At 40.3% G+C, this 18217-nt stretch overlaps 2 protein-coding genes across 3 annotated transcripts; both read right to left on the bottom strand.

Annotated features, from left to right (window-relative positions):
* Positions 1–1222: 1222 nt before the first annotated feature.
* Positions 1223–2413, bottom strand: fabp7a (fatty acid binding protein 7, brain, a). The gene is made up of 4 exons (XM_031747174.2): positions 2259–2413; positions 1907–2079; positions 1717–1818; positions 1223–1474 (listed from the first exon to the last, which is right to left on the bottom strand). Exons 1-4 carry the CDS (start codon positions 2329–2331, stop codon positions 1424–1426), a joined length of 399 nt encoding a protein of 132 aa, XP_031603034.1. The 5' UTR covers positions 2332–2413; the 3' UTR covers positions 1223–1423.
* Positions 2414–3724: 1311 nt separating this feature from the next.
* Positions 3725–18117, bottom strand: usp40 (ubiquitin specific peptidase 40). Of its 2 annotated transcripts, none has more exons than XM_039603532.1 (31): positions 17429–18117; positions 17258–17325; positions 17059–17172; positions 14148–14312; positions 13893–14039; positions 13590–13733; positions 13376–13504; positions 12117–12233; positions 11902–12009; positions 11599–11799; positions 11299–11437; positions 11000–11081; positions 10643–10814; positions 10481–10565; positions 10318–10388; positions 9831–10240; positions 9594–9747; positions 9444–9504; positions 8686–8739; positions 8361–8449; positions 8107–8193; positions 7996–8032; positions 7809–7873; positions 7113–7187; positions 6804–7019; positions 6597–6715; positions 6414–6479; positions 6054–6264; positions 5815–5910; positions 5648–5742; positions 3725–5477 (listed from the first exon to the last, which is right to left on the bottom strand). In XM_039603532.1, the coding sequence occupies exons 1-31, from the start codon at positions 17622–17624 to the stop codon at positions 5375–5377; spliced, it is 3876 nt and encodes a 1291-aa protein (XP_039459466.1). In that variant the 5' UTR covers positions 17625–18117; the 3' UTR covers positions 3725–5374. The 2 variants fall into 2 exon arrangements, with proteins under 2 accessions (XP_039459466.1, XP_031603028.1); XM_031747168.2 differs by having other exon boundaries at positions 11299–11434.
* Positions 18118–18217: the final 100 nt, after the last annotated feature.

Here is an 18217-nt window from a genome sequence, read left to right as displayed (position 1 = left end):
CCTGAATTTCAATGATTATTATTAGCCTCACAAATTATATTTATTACCTCAGGGTCTTGCCTGTGTTCTCAATGGTAGCTACACCCCTGATGAGTGTGTTTAAGTTAAAGATTGTAGCAATTAGACAACTGAACCAAAGAGGATATACAGTAGATGGTCAGGTCTTTATACTCTATTTCCCTAATAAGGCCAGAGAGGGGTTACTACAGGTCAGCTTACACCACTGACACAGATTCCTCACAAAGAGGAAACTCCTGCTGCTCTCCCAGGCAGAGTACAGCAAACACTGCAGACAGAAGACGCTTAACTATTATCTCTCTTTGTTTCTGCTACACAGAATGCGATAAGCTCCCTTTTCTATGTGATTATGCCACTGTGAAATACTGAGAAATTAACTCCCCGTGAGCTTGTCTTTTCACTGCATGCAGCCTAAATGCTTTTCGGTGTTGTATAACTGGAGCATAAAGACAGACTTTAAATTAAATTAATTCATCTGGCCACTGCCAAATGAGTTCCACTCCAGTTACCACAGCTTCTTTGTGTTACGGCCTATTCAAAGGTGGCCAGAAACTGAACAGCGTGTGTGTTGAGATGAGAAGAATGGCCACTTGTAGTCAGTGTTCAGTAGGCTGGACACAGCACAGAGCTGAAAAAGGGAGGCTTTAGCATCTTAAAATGTGGGAACTAAAACAGTGTTAAATAATATTTGTATTAGAGATATAAAAACCCACAGCTGGACAAAGGTTTGCTGCAAACTCTAACACTAGAGTGACTATTGCATCCAAACTGTCTACATCCTGCGCGGTGTCCTGTCTTATCATCACGCCAGTGGCAGCATTTAGTCACGGTTGGTCCGCACAGCATCGAATGATGCTTCTACGTAATGACACCACAACTTTAACCGGATTATCTTGAGACGAGTGACATCACCACCCCCACCCTCCCCCCAGCTCCTCGCCATCTCTGACCATCTGGGGGTTACTAAAGGGCATTCACACAGCAAGTTCAACGGTCAGACTGGCTGCTGGTGCTGCATGGTCGGCTCCAGCCTGTACCGTCACCCTGCAGCTGTCACCTGTAGCAGACTCTGACAGGGACCGGACTGTTCCCACGATTGAAGCAGACATATATGAGCAGAAATGTGGAATTGCATTCAAAGGAAAAATGTCATAAATAATAGTGAGTAGTCTGTCCTGTTTCTGATGAACCTTTGAGACATTGAGAAAGTTTAGCCCAGAAGTTTATTTTCCCTTTTGTTGAGGCCTTCACAAAAGATCTTACAAAATATTTATCTCATGTTCAAACAAGTGCAAATCACAGCAAAATGTCAAAACACTTTTTTTACTTAAAAAAGAATAATAATAAGGAAAACAACATTTCCTGATAGCTGGAATGATTTGCTCTTTCAAGTAGATGTTAAAAATTAGGCTTTCTCATACGTGCGGACAGCCTGGACTCCTTCAAAGGTTAACGTCTGGAGGCAGAAGAAAAAAGAAAATCTGTTTTAGACACTGGCAGTTAACATTAGCGTCTGATTATTCAGCAAGTATTTCAGTCTGTTGAGGTCATATGTTATGAGTTGCTGCATATATGCAAAGACAAGGTGAGGCTGGTTTATTTGTATAGCAAATAAACCAGCCTCCCTGCAGAACAAGATGCTTTCAAAGGCCTCTTAAAAACTGATACATTTAATCCCAGCAGAACAGGCGGTCTTACCATCACCATCTTCCCATCCTTGATTTCTCTGACAAACTTGGTCTCTTTGCCATCCCACTTCTGCACATGCACAAATTTATCTCCATCCATGGAGAAGGTCGACTACGAGCAGAAAAAAACAACTTTTTTTATTTATAACCAGCACAAGGAAATCATCAGTGATCACACCCTCAAGTTTTACTCATCTTACTTTGACATGCCGGTCATCAGGCGTGGTCTCATCAAACTCCTCTCCCAGCTTGGCAGAGAGCTCAGTGTTCCTGAAGGTGCTCTGAGTTTTCACCACCACCTTGTCTCCATCCTGGCTGATCACCACAGTTGGTTTGGTGACATTACCCACTTGCCTTGTGGCAAAGCCAACACCTGTCAAAAAAAAAAAAAAAAAAAAAAATCCAGATTTTAGTGCTGAAATATGATAGAAACCATTTTTAAGAAGTTTTTTTCTCTCCTCAAAGTTTAAATAAAGTTTAAATATTTAAATAAATGTTAAAAAATAAATAAATAAATCACGGTAACTGTACAACAGGCGTTTTTTTGCTCACCGAGTGCCTTCATGTAGTCATCAAAGTTCTGGCTGTCGACCAGTTTCCATGTAGCGCAGAAAGCCTCAACCATTTTTGCAGATGTTGTTCTTCCACTTCTGTGTCACACTGTCAGACAGTGTCTCTAATTTCCGTGGATTAAATCCTGGAGCCGCAGAAGCGGGCCCGCCCCTCTGATGAATACGATAACGGAGAGTGGTCACGTAAGCAGTGGCGCGAAATCCTGATTGGATCTTCCCGAACACTTGAAGACTGTGATTGGTCAAAATGGAACGCGCTCTTCATGTCTCGGTGTTAAAGGTGGGACGCTCAAATGTTGGACAGCTGCTTTCGGCTGCTCCTGAAAGGGCGGCAGGGTTGGCCACAGCGGGTAGTTTAGCTGATGTAGCGGATTTTTACGGGAACTCCAAAGAGATTTGAACCAGGGACTCGCAGATGTTGAAAATATATAATTTCCCATTTCAGCTGCTCCCTTTTGTCATAGCAAATCATCTACCTCCATCCCTATCCTATCCCATCCTCCTTTATCATATCAACCCTCTTTATGTCTGCATCCATGAGCCTTCTCTGCTGCTATTTTACATCCTCTGTCCAGAATATCCACTATTTATGTAAATATGTTGTAAAATGTGAGAACATGTAGAAAAGAAAATGTTATTACATAAAGACAAACTGTAGATATTGCATGGACAGAAATAAAGAACCAGACCTGCAGCAGCGGTTTTGTAGTAAACTGTGAATGAGCACTTTGGTTGTTTTTAATATCCGTCTTTTTGTGCCTAGCAGCTGAGGCTGCAGGTATTTAAATACCTCAACTTTTTAGATTTTGGTTTATGACTAAATTTAGTGAAAAAAAATTAGACATAATCCCCCACACCTTGTGGTGATGATGACCCTGCAATAGCTACTTGTTGTAAAAGTCACAGGATCCTCATACCACTAGGGTTTATCCTTTGTTATCCCACTAAATAAATCCATAGGAACTACTCTGCAGGACACATACCAACAGTGTAAAGCATGGACTTAGCATCCTGGTCGGAAAAAAGAAGCCAATGCCAAAGTACCTTAAACCTGCCCTTCTATCTGAAGGCCACCAGATGGTGATAGATTTGCTTGTAAAAAGACTTTCAGTCCTATTGAAGTCTCCGGGAAACCAGCTTTCTGACTTGACATCTGTAAACACTTTCCCGCTAAGTTTATCAGCTCAGTCACTCATTTTGGGACATAATGAATAAAAACCAAAGTGTATTTAATAAATATTGTTTATACCATGTTTCAAAATGGAGAATTATCTGGTTAATCCTAATTATTTAGTATGAAATCCTAATTATACTCAGTGGTCCTTTAATGTTTGCACCAGATGTAAGATTTACTAAATATTTTTCGAAAGGAATCCATAAGAATCAGTTTTAAACTAACAGATTACTGATGTAATAGTAGCTATTTGTCATTAACATGACAGGTAATTATGATTGTATACCTTTATTGTTCATAAAATACTTTCTGCAAATACAGTCCGACATGAGTACAAACAGTTGTCCACTGGTACAATACAGTAGATCAGTCCTTATCAATGACACCAAAGATGTAATCATTAACACTAGTAAACGATACCACATTATACAAAAAGAAGTCCATCTATTGCTGAGTATATTGTAGAACAGTTTTATGTATCTGCTTCAAAAAATTTTTGAAAAAAAGAACAAAAACATTTCTACTTGAAACATCTTGGCACATGTCAAGGCCAGATTAATGAACGAAGCAGCTTAGAAAATCTTTTGTATGAAAATTAAATCCCCATCATATTTCATTCAACAATGTAATTATTTGTCGCTTCTTTCAAATAACTTATCTAAAGAGTCATTTTTTAAATTCCCTGAAGTTCACAAATAGTGCATGCAACTAAAACAATGAATTTTCCACAAAGACACCTCATGGGTCTTTACTTCTACACACTCAGTTCAGCAGTAAATATATCTGCATCACTGGCATCTTAAACAGTTCTATAACAAAATGTTTCTGCTCTATACAGCTAATCTGAATGTGAAATAAAAAGGTAAAAGGAAGATCATCTTACTTTAATCTTCACCTACAAAAGTCTGGATAATGTTTCAATTATTATTTATTTTCCCATTATACTTAATTTGATGCATCATGTCACACTCAGTGTTAAGGGCACAGAGTCAAAAATTTAACCAATGCGTTATTGCCTAAATACTTAATGGTACTTTACAGTAATAGAGGAAATAAAAGGAAATAAAACTATGAAAACCAGAAAAAGAAATGACAGGGCAGAAGAGGTAGAGAGAGAGAGAGGCAGAGAGTGAGGTAGGGAGGACATAGCAGCACTAAGGCTTCTCCACATTAAGGCCTGTCTCTCCTCTCCCTTATCAACCTAAAATCAATACAGCGGCTGATCCAGAGAAATATTGTTGCTCGTGCTGCACAGTGACAGGTTAGTTATAAAAAGTAGTCACTATTAAAGAACATTAGGACATATTGAAGGCAATTGCCTACTGCACTGGCTGGTCACTCAGAACAATTTATTGAAGAATACCAGAATATTGATCACTGGCATGTGGCTTAGGTATAAATTTTGACCTGTACTGGCTCATAATTAACAGGAGCTCCAGTAAGCACATGTGTCAGTTCATAACTGCCAGCCCTGAGTGGACAAAACACAATTTGCCTTTGAGAAACTAACAGTGTCAGAATATAAAATATGATCCGCACACCAAAAAAAACAGAAAGCAGAAATCAGACAGATTTATCATATTTTGAAAATCTGTAGAGGGAGGAATCGAGACAAATATGGATAATCCATTAAAAACAGAAATGTTGCATAGGAACGATGAAAATCCAAGTCAGTTATCACAAAACAGCAAATCAAAGTGCCAAAAATAAATTCCTTCTCTTTGTCCGTCAGAAAGTTGAGAAGTAGGAAGCGGTTTAGGGTTTGATTTAGGAGATTTGTGGAGAAAGTCAGTATGCAAACAGTACTCGAAAAACAAATGGCACAAGACTGATGTCAGATGTCCGAATTGCAATGTGGCATCTCACAGTGTGTGCATGTAGTGTCACAGTTCATTGTGATCTATACAAATGGAAGAAGGACGCTATCTGAATTCCCCAACACTGATTGAGAGTGCCACCTCTGGTTTCCTGGATTTGGTCTGTCCAGCTTTCTTCTGTGATTCACCAGCGCCTGCAGCCTGCCCTCTGAAAGTAAGCAAGAGTCACAAATAACATAAAACATAACAAACACCAATGGGCACAGTCTGTATGGATTGCACCATTGCTGTAAAATGACTGAGTGAAAACACTAATATTAATTTCTCATTAAATAAGAAGCATTTTCCCTGCTGTTACATGTATCCAAGGGCTCTCACCCTTTCCTGCGTTCCTCAGCCTCCTCTCTGAGCCTCTGCTGGCCCTGCTCGTCCTCCAGAGTGATAAAGTTCCTGTTGTTGTCAATCAAAAGATTCTGAAAGTATGGAGAACAGACTGAGTGTCTCTGAAACCAAAGCAGAACAGAGTTTATTAAACAGGCATTTACCTTGACGCCAACTGTGTCGCCATCTTTGAGGTGGAATGGTGTTCCCAGGAGTGATTCTGTTTTTTTCTTCTTCTTCTTTTTGGAGACCTGTTGGGTCTAAGAGTTAAAGACAAACTACTTAGTGAAGGCCAAATCTAATTTCATGCACAAAATAGTGCATGCAAGATGTGCAAGAGAGTATATACAGTATCACCCCCAACCAGGTTCCTACTCAAGAAACTTCCCTCATCTAATCGTACCCAGTTGGAGATTTCCTCCCAGATGTGTTTGTCTGGCTGGTGTTTGGCCAACAGCAGAGAGTCTGGAGAGAGGCCATATCGTGCAGCCAGACAAGTGCGTAAAGAGCGAGGCGAGGAATCATGGGTCGCATTCCAAACCAGTTCCTCTGAAGGGTAGTAAGACCTCTCTCCTGGTATTCCCATTTTAACATAGAGCAGCACTTCTTTTGGCCTTGTGAATAGGAAACAGTTAAAGAAGGAAAGATATTTAAATGTTACTAAAAGTAAAAAATGTGCGCAACAGACAGGCTTCATGATGAATTATTTAGATATTACATTGGTTTAAGTTTTGTAAGAAAAGAGCTGTAACATAATACTTACCCAAGATCTTCCTCTTTCAGTAGTGTCTGCACACAAAGGTCTGCACCACTGGTCAGCTTCATCTTCCTGAAGAAGGAGAAACGAAAAGGATATCAGGAAGAAATCACTCAGTGTTCTTCATCTGTCAATAATAAAAACAATCTTCTGACCATTAATGTACGAATGAGAGTACAGCATTCAGACCTGAGTGTGGCTTGTGGTCCTCTGAGGATTCGGGCTAACTTCCGTCCCTCCAGCTGCCAAACACGCATGAATCCAGTGGTGGGCACACACACTTCCTGAAGGGCAGGCAGCGTCAAAACCTAAAAGAGCAAAGGGAGCATTTTTTCATCTGAAAATAGCTAACTAACAGCTACAAGAGACAGCACATACACAACCAAAACAGTTTACCTGAGTTTTGAGGTCCTCCAGAGTGGCCTCATCTGATATCTCTATCTGCCCCACACGTCTGAGCTCTGCAGCGTTTCCATTACATACAGGAGGTAACTGATTGTGTGTTGTTCCTGCAGGCATCTGCCCCTCAGCAGGCCCGTTCTCTGTGTGATTAAAATCTCTTTCCATGATTTTTGGATCCCAGTACAGCCATATAGATATCTTGAGGAAACCCTGATGGGAAAAACAAGACATAAAAATGCTAAAGCACTACATAAAGCTATAACAAATCATTAATCCACAACTACATTCAAAACACTGAAGTACCTTCGAAGGCAAATGTCCTTCTGTGACAACTAATGTCTCTCCATTGCCGATCTTCAGCTCTGACAGAGAAGCATCCTGAAAATGAAAGGCCATAAAGATTTATTAGTCATGTGCACTGGAACATATGTGGGTAACGTCTACTGAGGAGATGATATCAGAGTAATAATGAAACTATTTTACTGTCACTTACACTAATTGCAACATTTAAACAGTGAATTAATTAATCAATTGCCTTCTTCTTGGTGCTCTACCTATCTCTAGCATCTTTCTCTGTCACACCAACCCCCTGCATTTGCATGGTTGACCCCAAGTGTTTAAAATATGTGCATCTTCACTGTTAAACATGTCTCCCTTTCATTCACACGCATGCATTCTCTATCTTGCTTCTATTAACTTTCCTTCCTCTTCTATTTAGTGCATGCCTCCACCTGACCAGTTCCCTCACTACAGATCTTCCTGTCCATCATCATCACAAATAAGAATTAGTCAACCCTCAAAAAACAAACAAATAAAAAAACTCGGGAAAACTCGGAAAATTAAAATGAAATACCACTTGTTGATCACAGACCTACAATCTTTAACTTGGTACTTGGAAACTATGTAAACAAAAACAAAAACAACTGGTAAGCAGGTAAAAGGGGCTTTTGACTTAAGCACACCATATTGACATATTAAAACAGTTCTCTACTCATTTACCTCATCCATAAGTGGCTCTCCAACCTCCTCACACCAATCAAGCCTCCTCAAGTGCCAACATGTGCCTAAAAACACATTTATAAATAATGAGATCATCTTTGTGAAAAGGAATGCTAAATTCACAAATGCTGAGGCTAAAGCAAATGCAAACATACAATAGGAAAACCAAAGTAAAAAAGTGTTTTACCATCAAGTCCAACTGTGTCCAGCATTGTCTTTAGACACTGCAAAGAAAATATTACACATTTTTATTCAGTGCACATTTTTAGAAGTATGATGTGCAGTTTTATTTCCTTACCTCTTTAACAGTGCTAGTCTTCTCCACAATTATGTCCATCTCCATGCCAGCAGAGGGAGCTGCACCCACAGTAAAGTGCAAGAAAAGCTGCAAAGCAAGGTGTAAATTTCTAAACTTCAAACAAGCTTTTTAAATGTGCCATGATTTGTTTTTGTCCTTTTAAAATGCAGGTCTTGATTAAAGGTTCTGCAACTTTGTTCAGTGCAGCTGCAAGTAAAAGAGACGTCATTGAAGACTTCAAATAAAAGACACACCTGCGATGCCTTGGGGCTAGTACCCGGACAGAGAGTCAGTGTGGTCATGAGTCGCACCCCTGCATCCCGAACGCTCGATTCCTCACACACTGTCAGGCAAACGAGAATAGGACGACACAAGTGCGATTCATAAACGTGTTTTAAGATTTCAAAGGCACATGATGAGAAGAAAATTAAAAGCAGGGGGGGTGTACCGCTTCAACTTTTAATAAGGGAAAACTGTAAAGGAAAGCAAATCTAAATATTTTGGCAAAATGAGGGGGATTTCCAGCTCTAAGTGATCTGCACTATTAAAATTACCCTGAGGTAACAAATGACACAGTACCTGGAGGAAGGAGTTTCCCTGTGCAGTCAGACTGCCTCAAACAGTACTCTGCACCTGGTCAGTGAAGCAGGAAAAATGGCCAGCTTAGGAGCGTACATTTAAAAACCTTACACAAAAATACACTCTGTAACTGCCTGAATAGAAACTTGGAGGAAACAAAATGTGTTACTTTTTGTGTACTAAAAAACAAAAAAAACAAAACAAAAAAAAAAACAGCAGCTCTAACTCAGCTATATGTAATATATCTAACATTAATGCTAATAATTACACCTGTGCTTTTCCTGCTTTGAAAAATCCCAAAACCTGTCTGTTGTTTACATAGCTGTTAAATTAAAGATATAAAAAGGTAAAAAACAAACAAACAAAACAAAACATAAAAACCTGTGTTAAGTTTCTAACTGTGTAACAAAAAGACTCGATTTGATTTCAAAGAGCCACTACATAGGATAATAACAGCATCATGTGCAATGACTCCAGACATGCTCGCAACAGTATGGGCCCAGTTTGACTATCATATGGACATATGCCATGAGTCTGGAGGGGGACATATTGAGCACTTGTAAACATAAGTTTTGTATCTAAAACTATATTCAGGCATTTATTTTAAAATTTCCTGCAAACTTCTAAGTCCATTACTTTTAACAAAAATATGGCTATTTGAAATTTGATCATTCTTTTTGATAAACCCTGTACATTTAATATGAAGTATTGATGTGCTTGTGTAGTGCTGCAGCTTTCCATAACAGTATGCATCTTGCCTGGGGTTTGATCCTGTAACTGCAGCTCCTCTATGGCCCTCTGTTTCACCTCAGAAAGCAGCTGTGGGAAAGAAACATCAAGTAATTCTAAATATCTCTTAAATAAAGAGATATAAAGGAAGCAGAGACAGCCACAAACAAAGTACTGACCATATTTCCTGTGGCTGGAACCTTGATTTTCTTAATATTCTCCTCTTCCTTGTTCCCTTCACCTCCTTTCACAATAGGCCGGAACTCCACCTGGAGCCAGCGGCAGTCAGACGGTGTAGTCACAGTGACAACATCTCCATTTCGAGTGAAGATGCTAAAGACAGTTGGGAAGAAGGTTTTAAAACAAACACATAAAGAAAGCCTTACATAATGCTTAGCACATGATAGGAAACTTACCTGCTGTCAAATGACTGTGGCTCCAGCACCAACAGTGCATCTCCATCTTTCAGCGACAGCTCCTTCAGTGTCCGCTGCATGTCATCAGGGGGGAAAACTCTCCATCCACTTGACCCTCCACCTTCTCCTGCCTCCTCTTCCCTTTTTTTGCCTCCCTTATGTTCTTGGCACAGCAGGCTTTCCTTAGGTTCCCCGAGTGCGTCCCTCACCTCCCCAAGAGTCACACCACCAGCAAACCCTCTTGCCTCCCTCTTGAGCCCTGGACCACCATTTTCAAAACCTTTTCTGTTCTCCTCACTCTCCACATCTTCCTCCACCTCTTTATCCACATCATCACCTAAAAAGGGACGCACCACAGTCAGCAGGACGGGCTCCCACTCAGCCCCAGTCAAAACAGATGCACCACACACCTGAAAAGATCATAAAAAACATTTTAGATGCCAGTTATCGACCAACAAAGCAGGTGATGAATCATGCCTCTCCTCACCTCTCTGCCATTCCACACAAACAGCTCTGTGTTTGTGCAGATGCCTGCACTGTACAGGGAAACACTGTCATCTGTACAGAAAGAAAACAGAGTGTAGTTACATAATAAATAAATCACTACCCCCTATTTAAGCTCTATTTAAGCCTTTATTTAAGGTTCTAACCTGTGAGAGTATTGTAGAGGTGTAAACCTGCTGGAAGACTCTTGGCCACAGTCAGAGCCATATCTCCCTCCCAGAATTCCTGCATCTAAACAAACAGCTTATTGTTATTGTTACCTTCAGGACTTCAACATAGAACAGCTGCTGATTTCAGAGGTACAATACCTGATAAATAGCTAATCGCAGGTCTCCCACAGTCTTTCTACGGTCAAAACTCAGAGCAGTGCTGCCGCTTGGTTCGTTCCTGACTGGTTGCAGAGCTCCGTTTTCTAGCCTATAGGAGGGAGCCAGGTGCAGACGCAGCTCCACTGTGTTATTAGTGGCTTCAAACTCTTCACTGTAACAAAAGCAAAGAAACTCCTATGAATAACCTCCATAAGTAGCTCAGATTTCTCATTTTTTCTATTTGTTTTTTGGTTTAAATTTAAGATACAGCTGGACTGTCATGATTGTGAGTCAGATACTAAACAGCTTCAGGTGAACTGATGAGAGTATCATGTATTAATTTATTCATTTCTATACCGCAGCTGCTGCAGTCTGATATTCTCCTCCTGAGCCATCTGGATGAGGTGAGAAGGAACTTTATACTGGGGGTTGTTTAGAGCTGGAAAAGAAAGTATAAAACAATTAGCTAGTCTTTTTATTATTACTTTTATTACTACTTGTATCTAGTCATTTAGATTAAATCAACAATTAACTGATCCTTATGTTAACAAGAACCCTCTGAACTCTTTAACTTCACCTCTCCCCCATTTCCTTCCCCTGTCGAACTAGGCGGATATAATCTTTCCATTACAAATGCAAAACATGGTATTCATTACCTTCACTGGGCCTGTGCAGCTGTGTTTTTCTGTAAAACAGCATGTAGGCGCTCTCTTTGCCCTGGAACTGCTTCTCTATGTCCGACTCCCTGATGGAGGTCACAGTTGAGTCATTGAGGTCAAACCAGTGGCTACCCTGCTGACAGACAGGAGGATGCTCCGTGAGAAAACAGGGATCAAAGTAATCACAAGATGTCTACCAGGAATCTGAAGAAAAACAAACTCGAGGCTTCAAAAGACTTGAGACTGGACTGTAATTTAAACTCTGCATTCCTGATACAAAGCTTGTTGCTTTAGTACCTCTGGTTCCGGTTCTGGCTTCTGGTTTAGTGCAAGCTGTGGCTCAGAAGCTCCTGAGACTGGAGCTGGTGAAGGATCAGAGTTTGAGGTAAGCTCTGCAGGGCTGGGGAGCTCAGTCGCCGGGCTTGGTGGGTTTGCCTTAAGCGCCACTCGAGTGCCATTGGACACCATCATGAAAACATCATTGTGCGACTGCAGGAACTAAATTATAAAAGACCAAGCATTGCAACAGGATTCAGGTTTTGCATGCACACAAAATGACAGAAGCTTAGTTAAATAGTCAAAACCTAAAACTAATGATACCTTGCAAATGGGTCCATACTGTTTTCTGAACTTTTTGTTCCATGATGAACCAATCTTATTCATGAGTTTCTGGCCCAGCTGGTCCAGCAGGACACTCTTTGATGACTCCTAGTGGACAGCAAAGAAACAGCATTTTATTCATTATTCATCAGCGTCTCAATGCTGGTCAAAACTCAAAAACATCAAAATGAGAATTACGATTTTTCATGCAGTACCTGGGCAATAATAGTGGTGACGATGGACAACGGGTCATCTTCTTGAAGTTTTGGCTCCAACACTTCCTTAAGCTCCACTTTGGCTTTCTTTTGAGTTTTAGGTTTGCAGTCTTCCTCCTGACAATGAGAAGCTTTTCTTAATTTGCTGATAATAGTACACAAAGAAAATCAATGTGTATCATATTCTAAAATATTAGTGCAAGTACGGGCGGTTAGTATACTGTCATCATAAAAAGAAAGTACACCCTGATCTCCAGATATTAAAATTAGGCAACCTCAGATGAATAATAACATGTGACATATTACACGGTGTCATTATTAAGAGGGTAAGTAGCAGATAGGTCCTCATAATCAAATGCACCTGATTAAATGATTACATAAATGTAACCACCTCTATAAAAGCAGAAGTTTTGACAATTTGAAGTTCTGGTGCGTGTTAACAACGCACCAGATACAACGCAAAGAAGGAAGGATATCAGAGTGATCTTAAGAGAAGTAGTTGTTGGCGCCTAAACAATTTCCAGACAATCTGAAGCCCATAATCCTACAGTGAGAAAGATTATTCTCGAGTGGAAAACATTCAAAACAGCTGCCAATCTTCCCAGGAATGGACACCCTAGCAAACTCACCTCAGGGTCAGACCCTGCAATGCTCAGAGAAACTGCAGAAAACCCAGGAGTTACATCTCAGACTCTAAAGGCCTCAGTTAGTGTGTTAAATGTTTAAGCTCATCCCAGTAGAATTAAAAAAAGACTGAGCAAGTACAGCTTGTTTTGGAAGGGTTGCCAAGAAAAAGACCGTTGTTTCTAAAAAGAACAGCACAGGTTAGGTTTGCAAAAATGCATCTGAACAAAAGAAAGAAATCAAAGTGTTGCAATGGCACCGTCAAAATACAGACCTCAACCTGACTGAAATGTTGTGATAGGATTTCAAGAGAGCTGTGCCATAATGACTGCCAACATGAGTGGGCCAAAATTCCTCCACAATGATGTGAGAGACTGATAAAGTCTCTCACTTATTGCTTCTAAATGTTGTTCTACAAGCCACTGAATCATGGGGTGTACTTAGTATGCATTTTGGCTTACTTGTTGTTAAATAAATAATGACACATTAATAATATGTCATGTGTTGCTGTTCATCTGAGATTGTAGTTACCTGAGACCTGGTAAGGACCAGATCATTTCGATCATGTTCTGATATGTAAAAACCTTTGAATTAAAAGAGGGTGTACTTTCTTTTGGCTCATCTCTTTTGCTCACCGGTGGCTCCCATCGACCAAGTTTATCCACATCCTTGATGTAAACATGGTAGTGGCCACCATAGCAGCCTCCCTTATGGATGATGACAGAGAAGAGCTCATAGGAGTAATCAGAGTCATCTCCATCAGCCTGTGGGAGGGGGGAAATAACAGTAAAAGCCATTTTAATGCAGCAAAGTGTGTTGCATAAGCTAAATTTCAAATTTCCCAAGTACCTGTTCACAAAAAGGTCGTAGGTTGATGGTGAGGGGGAAGCTGTAACGTCCTGTCTCCTTGTATCGCTCACATTTGGCAAAGTCAAAGCTGAATCTCAGTAAAGACATAGTCATGAATGGAGGGAGCTTCCTCAGCTTGGCAGACTGAATAATAAGAATGGTGAGAAAGAACAAATTACATATTGTTAATGTAAATAAAGTGGAAGAAATCATTGTAATGTCGAGCATGGTAAAAAAGTACAAATGTTTACTGCATTGTATTCTTCACTGCTGTATTTACGCTGTCTGAAAATTGGCACTGACCTTGGCAGCAGTGACCAGTCTGTCACACTGTGCACAGCGGTACAGGTTATTGCCCTCAAACAGCTCTTCTGCCACAAACATGTTCCACAAAGCGTCTTCCAGACTAGACAGACCACAAACACACACTGTCAGGTCCAGGAAGTCCTCCTGAAGAAGACAAACAAATTAGGTTCATTGATTATTGTTCTCTTTGCATTCAAGATGCATTTTATTGCATCGTGTTCTGTAATGTCATGAGTTTGGGTTTGCACACACCTGTCTCTGGCTGACATTTCCACACTCCTTGCAGACGATACTGTTGACAATGGTTCCATGGTAGAGACGGTGAATAAATGTACTGCCACTGGTGCCCACAAGAGAGTGCTCCAATGCACTGAACAAAATCCTGTTCAGCTCCTGCACATCATGCTGATTTGTTCCCTTAAAAAAAAAAAAATAACAACATGACAACAAAGAAAGAATCAATTTAGGAACAAACAAAAAAAATGTGCCACAGATCCAATACTACCTATAAATAAATAAGAGTCAATCCAGCCTGAGTAAAAACTCTGAGCAGATTCAGTGTTTACATTTCTGCCCCCTGCCTTATATATTTATTAAATTTACTTGTATTATTGTTGATGCTAATTTCTTTTCTTCAATACAATGTGGAACAAGTAACCCTGGGTTTTTGTGAGACGATGCAGAGAAATGAAAAGAAAAACAATGGGATGCTTGCTCATTAAGTTTTATGGCAATCTGTTTCATGTAGTTTTCAACACAACATGAATACGCTGCTTGTCTTTGCAGCGTCCTCAGCTGTGATGCTACTCTGCTGCATGTGCTGCAGACAGTGACGAGTGCTGTAAACACTAATACCAGAAGTTTTTGTGTACAAACTATGTGATGACATCATTTCTAAATTATTTCTGCATTATGGTTTGTAAATTGAAAAAAATATCAAAACATTAGTGACAATAAGAGAATAATAACGTAAATTTATATATCTGTTGGACCCTACAGGTACATTTAAATCTTTTACTTTATCAATGACTTCAACATATACAGTATATTTTAAACTGCACTAAAACTGTAGTAAGTAAGGGCGATAGCTATTCATTCTTTACCTTAAATCAGTAAATAACACACAGCAACTTTTTTCCCCAACATTTTAACTCGAATACACAAATGATCTCTCCGGCACATCATATTTCAAAGGTTTTAGAGCACTGCTTCAAGTTTAAACATATCACAGAATGTACAGTTTTCACTTGGAACATGTGGTTTGCATGCCCTGTGGCAAATTCTGTTTCTTTCTGTTCTTTCTTATTGTATTAATTTTGCTTGCAGGCGGCTGAACAGGCTCCAGACAAAATGGCATTCCAGTTGTGGGCTGATAAAAGTTGGTGTGTCTAAAATCCAGTTTCTGTTAACTGTCACACGTACACAGAATTAGATTGTTAGGTCCACAAAAGGGGAAAAACAAGAGGCAAAGTTGAATCTGAAGACAGCAAAGCTACAGCACAGACTGAGTAGTATTTTTATGGAGGCAAATGGTGGTGTTTATATTGTCCAATTATGAAATATTGATGTAAGATTATCCTTAAATTTGGAATTGATCCTGGAGTTTAACCTCAGTGAGTACTTCCTATCAGACTGATGTCAGACAGCTAGCTGCCCAGCAACTACAGACAAGGTTAGGGTTAGGGTTAAGTAAAATCTGCATTCAATTAACATCCACGGCTTCCCTTCCAGTAAATATATACCACTTTATTAGGTACATGTTTTTAGTACCAGGTTGGACCTATTTTTGCCTTAAGAACTGCCTTAATTCTTCATGGCACTGATTCAACAAGTTGCTGGAAATATTTCTCCGACATTCTGGGCCACATTGAGATGATAGCGACACACAGTTCCTGCAGATATGCTGGCTGTGCATCCATGATAAAAATCTCCTGTTCCACCACATCCCAAAGGTGATCTATTTGATCTATAGATCTGGTGACTGTGGGGGTCATTTGAGTACAGTGCACTCACTACCATGTTCAAAAAAACAGTTTGAAATGATTTTAGCTTATTGACATGGCACGTAATCCTGCCAGAAGCAGCCATAGCAGCCATTAGGCGATGGGTACATTGCTGTCATAAAGATATGGACATGATTATTAACAATACTCAGATAGGCTGTGGTGTTTAAACAACGCTCAGTTGGTACTAAGGAACCCAAAAGAAAGGATCAAAAGTGTGCCAAGTATCCCCCACACCACCAGAAGCCTGAACCATTGATACACGACACTAAAGGACAGTTATTACTTTTAACAGTACTTCGAGCTAACCCAAAGTGTGACATAAACAATTAGGTAGTAAATAAACAGAACTATAACAGATGTTTTTAGCTGATTAGAAGATCCTTTTGAGATCACATAAATACTTTTATTGTTTGCATCGGTGATGCCCGGAAACTTCCGTTATATTCTCAAACAGGCCTTTGTTTCCTTGTTAAGTTTCCCTGTTCCGTGTACTCGTGGTGGTTCCAGGTAGGATTTATGTAAACAAAGAGGTAACTATGTGCCATAAGCTACATAAATGTGGATTGTGTAATTATGGACAACACTACCTGACTAAACTAATAACCAACAAATAGTTGTCATGTCTTTACTGACTGCACCAAGTAATAAGTATGAAAAACAGCCCGCTTCCTGTAACTGTAGAGACACCGAAGAAGAATTTTGGATCAAAGAAAAAAAAACAAAAAACTGTGCCAAAGCATTCTTTTGTCAGTTTATATGTTTTGATGACTCATTGTCCTGGTGCATCAACCAACATCTCCTGAGATCATGCACCGCCCTATCCTGACAGTCTCCTGTAAAAGGTATTGATCTACCATTGTTTTCTCAACTTACTGCAAGGCATCCGGGCCTTGAAGTAGCACAGCAGCCCCAAACAATGAGTCCCAGAAATGTGTTGGAAGAACACGTCTTGCCTGCACTGTGAGGAATCATTCAGTGTGTTCAATAAAGACATGAAAAGTGCAAGCTTTGGTCTGTTATAGGTTTAATCTCTTACAACTGTGGTTGACTGTTCTCTAGCATTTGACATTACTGGTGGGTAAATCCATCACTGAAATTAGACATGTAACTCAAGCCTCTCTTTCTCCTCCTCCATGAAGCAAATAAAGTGCACATACCTCACTGCTGTTCCAGCCAAAGCTGTCAGTAAGGCCGGCAGTGGAAGCACTCTGCTGGTCCACTAGCAACAGATGGGCAAAGAGCCTCTGAAGCTCCAATGGGATCACTCTGACCTGAGAAGAAGAAAAACAAACCTCATTAAACTTTTACAAAAAGACCCATGGAAACTGCACCTACATTAACCATGCATACACATACTTTAGCCTCTGGTTTGTCTTTGTCTTCCAGGCATCCTAATTCATCTGGAACCAAACTGAACAGCTCCTCTGCATACATACACCACAAAACAAATATGTTAAACAAAAAAGAAGCAAAAACTGTCCCCTTATTATTATGAGCACCACTGGAGGGAGGATCACTTATCCTCACCTCTGAACTCGGGGGTGAAGAGCAGGGTCTGGAGCAGAGAGTTCAGATAGCAGGTCCCTCCCTGGTTTTTGATGCCGCACAGATTGCTTCTTCCTCGAGGTGGAGGTGGCTCATCGCCCACCTTTGAAACTCTTCCCTTGGAGGAAGTCGAAGAGAAGCCTTCCTCTTCCTCCTCCTCAAATAGATTCCCAAACATGCTGCGTTAGGGGGTTTGTTTGGTTATTACTCCGTTGTGTCTCGCTTATGCTGGGGTTCAGCCTTGCAGTAAATCGTGTGTTAGCACTCCGACGTGCCCTCTTGCTATCTCATCTTGGTTTTGCCGAGTTCTCTGTTGACAATGGCCGGACTGACTCTGAAGTAAGAAGACTTTACGGGACTAAACATTGCGGCTAGTACCGGATGAAATTTGCAGTCGTTTGGGTAGCTTAGCGCGCTAGCAAAGCACCGACACCAACGAGCAGCTGACAGCTCAGCGAAAATTGAAAGAAAAAAAAAAATCACACTGTCGGGAACTGTGTCACACCGACTGGGAAAACAAAGTCGCCTTAATGAAACTCTAGCAGTTTTTATTATTTAACTTTTACTCAGAATCCCTACCAAAATAAGCCATTTCTTCTTCTGTTTGTCGTAAAGCAGAAAACAAACGAAACGTAAATAAAAATACCGTCGTTGAACAGTGAGCAGCCATGTTTCTTCCTGACCGAGAATGAAATGATGCATTATGGTTCTTGTAGTACTAAGCTTGGTTAATGCGCACACTACAGTGAAAGTGACTGAAGCTCTTTTCCA

This window comes from Oreochromis aureus, linkage group 19 (assembly GCF_013358895.1).
Source record: "Oreochromis aureus strain Israel breed Guangdong linkage group 19, ZZ_aureus, whole genome shotgun sequence".
NCBI classification, from domain to species: Eukaryota; Metazoa; Chordata; class Actinopteri; order Cichliformes; family Cichlidae; genus Oreochromis; species Oreochromis aureus.
Note: the sequence above shows the minus strand (reverse complement) of the source record. Positions and strands in the feature narration are given on the sequence as shown.